The sequence below is a fragment of the Alosa alosa genome, chromosome 17 (genome assembly GCF_017589495.1).
Source record: "Alosa alosa isolate M-15738 ecotype Scorff River chromosome 17, AALO_Geno_1.1, whole genome shotgun sequence".
Classification (NCBI taxonomy): domain Eukaryota; kingdom Metazoa; phylum Chordata; class Actinopteri; order Clupeiformes; family Clupeidae; genus Alosa; species Alosa alosa.
The window spans coordinates 14,451,511-14,460,727 of NC_063205.1; the positions used below are offsets into that span (position 1 = coordinate 14,451,511).

The 9,217-nt window shown below is 49.5% G+C and overlaps 1 protein-coding gene across 1 annotated transcript in view; it reads right to left on the bottom strand.

The window, feature by feature from the left end:
* Nucleotides 1-288: 288 nt before the first annotated feature.
* Nucleotides 289-9,217, bottom strand: part of shank3b (SH3 and multiple ankyrin repeat domains 3b) — a 26,430-nt gene continuing 17,501 nt past the window's right edge. The window contains 11 exon segments of the mRNA XM_048267687.1: nt 289-2,661; nt 4,327-4,346; nt 4,349-4,407; nt 4,410-5,325; nt 5,327-5,462; nt 5,464-5,570; nt 5,572-6,154; nt 6,156-6,321; nt 6,848-6,953; nt 7,234-7,367; nt 8,519-8,542. Coding sequence (XP_048123644.1) covers nt 2,046-2,661; nt 4,327-4,346; nt 4,349-4,407; nt 4,410-5,325; nt 5,327-5,462; nt 5,464-5,570; nt 5,572-6,154; nt 6,156-6,321; nt 6,848-6,953; nt 7,234-7,367; nt 8,519-8,542 — 2,867 coding nt within the window. The 3' untranslated portion in view covers nt 289-2,045.

Sequence of the window (9,217 nt, forward strand, 5' to 3'; positions counted from 1 at the left end):
TGAAAAGGCTATGACTGATAAAACCCTGTTTTTGTTCTGTATAATGTCCACAAAATTAGGGTGCTAATACCACTGGTTTACGAATACAAATGTCCATTGAATTCCAACAAGGTCCTATTAATTTCCATGTTAGAAAAATGGTTGGATCGAATGACATTCTGTCTGTACAAAAACGAGAAAGGAGAAAACTCCCTTGTTATGTCCAGGCGAGGGCGCTAGAGCACCTTATCCACTTCACACAGCCTGAGAACTGAAGAAAGTTTTTCAAAGACACACACGTGACGCCAGTTGTAATTTTTGGTACATGTTTTTTCCGTATAGAGAAGGCTAGATATCGGCCAACAATTTGATCTTGAGTCCAACAATAACCAAAATGGTCTAGTCCTTTTTTTTGGGAGACGTCTTCCATTTTTGTATATGAATGTGGCGGATGCTGTCCATTGTCACTTGCCAGAACAGTGCAATCACACACTGCAGACACATATCACTATTCACATGCTGCATGGATAAGATTGTCGGCCACTTCAAGCCTGTGTTTGTGTGTGTGTGTGTGTTTAGGCGTATGTGTGTGTAGCGTCAGCGTGTATGTGTAGGCGTACTGTGCATGTGTGTGTATTTGTATGTGAGGTACAATTTTTGGGGATGTGAATATGAGTATATCTGTGTGTCAAATAAATACTGTATACTGACATTTAGGATGGCAATGCTATCCCAATGTTTTGCCTGTGCATGTGTCCTGTATTAACGTGCATTTTTTTAATACTATAGACATGAGATTAAGCACTTGTGTATGCATGCACGTTTTATATACTGACTAATTGTGTTACTGGATATACTGTGTGTGTGTGTGTGTGTGTGTGTGTGTGTGTGCAGATGGCTTTGTAACATAGCACCTGATCTTTGTAAGTCATTCACAGAGGTGAGCAAACATCACAGCCCTCGGAGCAACCATAGTCGGCATGTAAATAACACACATTTCCATTGCTTCTGTTTAAGTTGAAAACAAAGAAAGAAGGAAAGAAAGAAAATAACATATTTACAGACATCTGCCACATTTACTAACGTCTCAAACGCCTTCCTCCAACAACATTTTTGACTTTGTAAAGAGAATAAAATAATAAATATATTGGGAACATCATATTAATCATAAAGCACAGATTAATAGAAAGCAATAATTGTGATAAGGGACTTTGCTTCAAAGGTAAAATAGCTGTAAATCTGACCAAATTAACTCTACCACAAACTTTTTAAAGACACAATATAAGGTTAAACTGTGAAGTTAAACTTCAAGTTGCATTCATACGCAATACAATTCGTTCCATCTTAAATATATAGCCTGTATTAATTCATACATATAAAAGTTAGCTGAAAATACTTTCATTTTATTAAATCTAGATGGAGGCAGAATCTGTTCAAAGGTTGCTTAAAAAGTTAGAGAGCAGAAAGCTCTCCAAAGGCAATCTCCTTTAACCATGGATGTCGAACATTAATTTTCACTTTACATCAACCACAGCAACCAAGGACCAGTCTGATTTGACCCAGTATACTGTACCACCACAGCAAAATATTGGACTGGGACCTGGTAAGAATAAAAGGTGATATACCAAAATGTTTGGACTAGTTAGAGGTTAGATACTATGCTGATTCTGTGACTCAAAAAAACATTTTCAAAGTGAGGATGTTAAGTGGCTATTTTGTCTTGGGGTAGTAAGAATGCCTTATAGGGATATTGAATGTTGTGTGTTTTTTGCATGACATTGGGGGACAGTGTGAGGGGTATGAATAGTATTATACTATATTGTTGTATAAATTAAAGTTGTAGATAAATCCTGGATATTGATCCAGTTGGTGTTTGTGTGTGTATGTGTGTGTGTGGGGGTAGGAGTAGTGTAGATTGTCGATGGCTGTGTTTGGATTGGAAGGGGTTGTTGTGCAGGTTTAACTATTCTGTGCCAAACTCCAGTGTAAATTCTACATCTGTATGGAGATGAGCATTTTTGCGCAGCGGCCCTTAAGAATGAGCGGGCATCTTGAGGTGGGCGCCTTTAAGTGTCCAGCAGCTGCTTGAGCGCGCGCTCGATGTTCATGCGGTGGCCAACGCGCGTCACCCCCAGCTCGGCCAGGTCGTCCTTGGTGAGCGCGGGAAGGTGCGCGCCCTCGATCTCGTGCTCCAGGAAACGCTGGCGGTGCTCACCCAGGCCGACGCTCTCCAGCCAGTCGCCCACGTCGTACTTGTTCCAGAGCGCCAGCGGGCGCTGGCGGAAGGGCCGCAGCGCCATGAGCGGCCCGCCCAGCACGGGCGACGGGCACGGCGAGGCGCAGGGCGACGGCGAGGGCGAGCGGCTGCGGGCGCGAGCGCTGGCGCTCCGCATGACGAAGCGCACCTCCTTGGGCTCCGTGGGCAGACTGAGGCTGGACGACTTGAGGATGGTGTGGTGGTGGTGGTGGTGGTGCGGGAGGTGGGGGCTACTGCTGCTGCCGCCGCCCCCACCGCTGCCGAAGGTGCGCACAGGGCCCAGCGGCGTGTCGCCGCGGTCAGGCGTGGCACCAGGGCTGGGCGTGCGGCGCGTCACCGGGTAGCGGGTGCCTGGGCGGATGGTGAAGGTGGTGCCATAGCTGCGCTGGGAGATGGTGTGCAGCTCGCCCAGACTGCTGAACAACCTGAGGAAGAGGAAAGATTAGGCTGTAGAGGGATTATGACGAGACTCAAGGGAAAGGGACAATTAAAGGCGCAGTCCTTGATTCTAGCATAAGGTCGTTCATATTCTAAAAGCATTGTGTTGATTGGCTGGAAACCTGTGCGGATCATAATAAAGCACTGCTCCTTTAAGACGAGTTAGAGAGGGAGACAGAAGGAAAACTTTGAGAGATAGAGTGTAAGAGGTGTTACATTATGTACTAGGCTACAAGCTGTGTGTTAATATGAGGAATTCATATGAATATAGGTTTATGTACACTAAAAAATGCTTAGCAAATTCTACACTTCCCAGTCAAGTAATTTTCTTGCAAAGTCACTGTATGTGAATGTGTAGTGACAAGTTAATGTGTAATATCATTGTCATAACTGAACTCTAAGCAACAAGATGACTTGTCTGGGTTTTTTGAGAATGCTAGTCTGTTTTTACAGTATAGTTACCGTGTAGCTGTGTCCATGTGAATTTACTTAAGGGAGAGAAATAGAATACAAAACAAGGAGGGGGAAATGGAGACCACAAGTACAGGGCATCTAAAAATAATTGTACCGCTGATCTTTACATTGAAATTGTTTCTAAAATAAGAAACTTTAGCTTGAGTCCCCTGCACACAGAGTACTGTGTGTGTACATGTGTGTGTGTATGTGTGTGTGTATGTGTTTGTAGTGTGCTTGATTCCATTTCTACAACCGACTGAGAATACGGAGGACTTAGTTTACATTGCACAAAGAGAGGATGCAAAGCGAGCAGGGTATTTAAAGATGCTCCGCATCTTCACATAGCTCCATTAACATACCACAGTGGCATACTTAAAACCCTGTAAAGCTTTTCAGGGAAAAGACGGCAGATGACACACACACACCCCAAAGGCAGCTTTGCCTGCTTACACAGACAACCAACGGCAGCATTTACACACGCATAGAAATATTACAGGGGTCTTCTCAAGGCAACCAGTTTTCAGATGCTGATTTAAAAGCCTTTTTGAGAGTCTTTTGACATTCAGATTCTGAATGCTGCCATTTTGTTGGTGTTTGTACAGTAAGTCAGACATTACCAGGTGTTGGGATGTTTTAGAGGTGAGACATTGGCCTGTTTTTCATGCAGGTGTCAGTGAGGGAGAGTGTAATTGTGAAATTGCATAATAGCCAAAGAGAAGGAACAGGTTAATGCCCACTCTGAGTTTTGGTTATGTTTACTCATGCTTGGTAAGGAGCTTAGTGGTTATTGGCATTTGTTTTAGTGGTTTTAGACCTAAGCTGGATAAAGAACCTGGATTTTACCCACAGAGCTAAAAACCTACGATTTACTCTCTCCGCTCCTCTCCTCACATCTGCAAGAAGACAGAGAGGGACACAGAAAACCAGACGTTAACCAGAAGATGTGCGGCTCTGAAGATAACTCAGGAATGCTACAAACAAATTGGTGTGTTAGCCTTGTACGTGTGTATGAGTGTTTCGTGTCCATCCATGGTAGCATTTGTCAGGTGGCAATGTTTAAACCTAGCTTGTGTGATATGAGGAGTGTGCTTTTTTTAAACTATGCAGTGTGTTTAAGAGCAGGAGTGTGCGTTTTTAAACTATGCAGTGTGTTTTAACAGCCGGCGTGTTTTAGCGATAGCCGTTTCGTCGCTCACCTCGCCCCTCCCACGGGCTGCATCTCCTCCTGCCGGGCCGAAGGGCCCCCCTGGCCAATGGCTCCTCCCCCGCGAGGCGAAGTCCTTGCTCAGGAGCTCAGCGCCCATGGCCGCCGGCCGGCCCTCGTTAGCTCCCCCTGCGCCTCCTGCCCCTCCACCTCCTCCCCCCTCCTGCTGCCCGGCGGCGGAGCCGAGGCCACGCGGCTCTACCTCCCCCCACAGCTTGGAGCGCCGCTGGAAGAGGTACCGGGGCCGGCCAGGCGTGCCCGTCCCGCCCTGCACCTGGGGCAGCAGCTCGCTGTCAGACGACTGCTTGAGGAGCGGGTCGCGCATGAGCGCCGCCGGCCGCCCGCGGCCCACCACGCACTTGGGCTTGGCGTGCGCCGAGTCGGCGCTCTCCGACGACAGCGTGGACATGCTGGACACGGTGGAGACGGTGCTGGTCGTCTCCAGGTGCGGGTCCTCCACGCCCGAGTCGGTGGCCACCGAGTCACACTTGCCCCCTGGCGCGGAGGCCGAGGAGGTGGCCGAGGAGGTGGCGGCGGCCGCGGCGGAAGCCGGCATGGGCCCGGGCCTGGAGGCGGCGAGCGCCAGGGTGGCTTTGATGGGCGCCTCTTTGGCCATCAGGCCATTGGCGAAGGGCTCGGGCGGTGGGACCAGGCCGATCTTGCGCAGCTCCTCGCGCGTCTCCTCGTCGCTGGACGACAGCAGCGCCGGCGGCAGGGTCACGGTGTATGGCTCTGCCTCCTCCTCCGAGCTCATGGTCATGCTGCGTCCTGACAGGATGGCCAGGGGCGGAGCCGGGGAGGGAACCCGGGCCGAGGTCGGACTGTGCTCGGTGTCCGTTAGGCTGGAAGGGGCGGGTGTTGTCTCCGGGCTCCGCCCCGAGGTGGGGCTGCTGCTACTGATGATGATCTCGCTGGGCGGCGGCGTTTCGATGATGCTGATTGGCTCGTCCCTCCAGGACGGTGGTGGCGTACCTCCACCGCTGGCCGGCGCGGGTCCCTCCTCCTCCGCCTTGGCCTCTCTCCGGCCCCCGCCCTGGGCTAAGGCCGGGCGATGGGGACGGGTGTGGTGGGGTGGGCGGTGCGCATCAGGCCCTCGGCCCGCTGCCAGCCAACGCCAGCGCGCAGGGACGGGTCCAGGGGCCGGCCGGTCAGCGGGTGGATGAAGGTGGAGCCGCCCGGCGGCGGCCCTGGTGAGAGCATGGGGCGGGGCGCGCAGCCTCGGCCAGCCTGGCCCATTGGAGTGCGACTGCGCGGTGAGCAGCGGCGCGGGCGTCTGCGGCTCGGGTGGCTCTTTCCACCGGCTGGCTGAAGGAAGGCGCCGGGCTGGCCGGGTGTGATGCGGGCGCTGGCCCGGCTGCAGCACCTGCTGCTGGAACTGCTCCGCCCGGCTGCTGTGCGGGATCCGCGACAACGTGCCGACGGGAGACGGCTCCCGGATGATCACTCTCTCTTGACTGCCCCCTCCTCCTGCGCTGCCCTCCTCCACCTGGCCCTGCTTGACCAGCGGACTCTTCCGACGCTGGGGCTTGGCCGGCGTGTAGAGGGTGCTCAGGCGGCCCACGTTGGCGTAGGGGTTCTCCACGCCGGACGTCCGTCTCCTCCCCCGCTCCTGCAGTGGCTGCTGGGAGTGGCCAGAGGTGGGCGTAGCTGGACGGGGGATGGAGGTGGGCTCGACAGGCAGGTGTGCGGTGTCCTGCAGGATGATCATGGAGCGTGCTTTCCGCTGCCGCTCCGTCGTCACTGGCCCGTGCAGCTTGGGCTCCACGCCTGGGCGGAAGCTCGAGCGCGTTTGATTGGCCGCACGCGACGGAGGGGGCGGGGAGGAAGGCCGGGGGCGGGCCTGAGTCCATGTAGTAAGAAGTCGGGGGCGGAGGGGGTGCGGTTTGAGGCGGGGGTGGAATGTGGTGGAAGCTGTCCGTCATGGAAGAGCTCCGTGGAAACCGATGCTCTCCAATCAGAGCGGAGATTCTGTCATCCTCAGGGGCACCTGTGTGAAACATCTCTGCATGTAACACGCATGTCACAGCATTGAGATTTATGACATTCATTACTTTGGAGATATATTACAATTATTACATCTCTGGGTGGAGATTCATGCATGTATTATTAAGGAAATTTACGTTACAATCACTCCAATTATTTATTGTATTTATTGACCTATATATGGGCATAGCCTTCTATGACAAAATGTATCAGCCTATACTTTCAAAGATCAGTGAACTAGGCTGCACATTTAAGTTGGTAATATTGAAATCTGGCAGCATGGGACATATTCACAAACTAACTATAAGTGGGTTACGACTGGCAGGCCTATCTAAGAGAAATTCCAAACCACTGGCAACATTCTGCTCAGCTGTAATAGGCAGCCTTGCTGTGTGGCACAGACTCTGTTTTCTGTACCCATGAGTGTTAAAAGCTGTCACCTCAAGAGATGTTTCACTCCCTTCTGTGAGAAATGCAATTTGTGGGTTCAAATAAGGAATTCATGAGTGTGTGTATGTATGTGTGTTTACCGAAGGATTTTGTTCTGGACATTCCTCTGGGCAGTTGCATGTGACTCTTATCCAATCCCAGCTGCATCCCAGAAGATGGAGACATTCCTTGCCTCTCCAAGAGATTCTATTCAAACAGCAGAAATGACAGAACATACATGCAATATTCAGTAAGCCTTCCTTCACAGAACTCTTTCTGTGTGTGTGTGTGTGTGTGTGTGTGTGTGTGTGTGTGTGTGTGTGTAAGAGAGAGAGAGATAGAGAGAAAGAGAGAGGGCATATGCCAGGGTGTGTGTGTGTGTGTGTGCATGTATGTGTATCTGTCCGCTGTGTATATGCATGTGTGTGTGTGCCGTGTATGTGCATGCAGTGGTGTGTGTGTGTGTGTGTGTGTGTGTGTGTCTTACACTAATCTCTGCCTGTGTGATTCTCCGGCTGATTGGTCTCTGCTTGACGGTGGCAGCGCGAGAGTCCGCCTCCGAGGGGCGTGGCCTCATCACCACCACCGGCTCCTTACTGCTCAGCATCTCATCCAGCTTCTCTGCAGGAACAAAGCACATATTTAGCACACTCACACACACACACTTAACACCCGCTCACACACACACTTAACACATACTCTCAGACACACATTTAACACACTCACACACACACACACACTTAACATACTCTCACACACATACACTTAACAAACACACACACACACTAACACAAACTCTCTCTCTCTCACACACACACACACACACACACACTCATTTAACACTCTCACAAATTGGCTTGACACATTCACAGACACACTCTCTCTCTCTCTCTCTCTTTCACTCACTCCCTAACTCTCTTTCTCTCTCACACACACACACAAACACATACACATACAAAACATCAATATACACAGATCTACCAAACACATACACTTAACAGACACAAATACACACAGGTGAAAATCCATCAAACACTGACACACACACTTACAATACTCATACCAGACATGCTCATACCAGGCAGTAGTTCCAAAAGCATATCAACCTGTGGGTAGTTCTATCAGCATGTGTTATATTTCCTCTAGTGATTATCACACATTAATCATTGTGGTGATTACTGACACATTTATAGACATATAGATACACCAAACATTACATCACACCATTCTTGGACATGCTCATAGAAGCTCCAAAACCAAAGGATAATGTCAACCCTTCTTACAGCATACTCTGTTCAAATGAACATAACTGAGCGAACCCATATTAGTGCAAATTCAACAATGACAGTTCACAGTCCACACCTAAAGTTCAATGCAAAATTATCATTCACCAAACATATATTCATATCCAAAGATTCAGAACAGCCCTTACAGACGATAATCAGAACACAAAAACACAATGTGACGTTCACTTTAAAACAAAGCTCCACACAAATGCTAAACTACATCTGAAACAACAAACACAGAAATGATATACAAGATGTTTGACACTGTCACACAAAAACAATTGCACCACATTGACATAATAAGCACACAATCACTTCACATGACACATACATATTCAATACCACACAAGGCTTTTTACCATAAGGATAGTCATCCACCACTACAAACCAAACTACATGTTCAAAGTCACTAGGCACTCCAGAGACTGGGATGATATGACAAAATGATGTCATCCATCTCATGATGATGATGTCATTAGCACTCACCCCCTCTTCGCCTCCGCATGGATGCTTGTGGGTGAGAACCAGGGACAAATCTGTCTGAAAATGCTCATAGTAATGTATGTGTGGCTGTGTGTGTGTGTGTGTGTGTGTGTGTGTGTGTGTGTGTACACCCGTGTGTTCATGTGTCAGTGTGTGTGTGTGTGTGTGTGTGTGTGTGTGTGTGTGTGTGTGCCAGTGTGTGTGTGTGTGTGTGTGTGTGTGTGTGTGTGTGCCAGTGAGCATATGTGAATGTGTGAGTGTGTGTATGTATGTACATTGATGTGTCAGTGAGTGTGTTTGTATGTATGAGTCTCTGGGTGAGTGAGTATATTTTGGGGTGAATGAGTGTACGAGTGTGTCGGTTGCCTATGAATCAAGGAAAAAAGCTTGTGTATAGAAGAGTCCATCCAAATTTTTGAGAGAAAGTGTGTGCATGCATTGTGCATGGGCACGTGTCTGTGTGTATGTTTGTGTGTGTGCACGTGCATGTGCACATGTCTGTGTGTATGTTTGTGTGTGTGTGTGTGTTTGTATGTGTGTGGGCAGATAGGCCTGTGTGGGAGAGAGCGTGGGAGTGTGCTGTGGGCTGACATAACAGTGACAGTGACAATGTGACAGAGGGGATGTGTCATCAGAAACAGTGGCCTCCTCTCTCTCCCCAGTTCCTCCAGTTTGGTGGTCATGTCCTTAGAATCAAGGGTC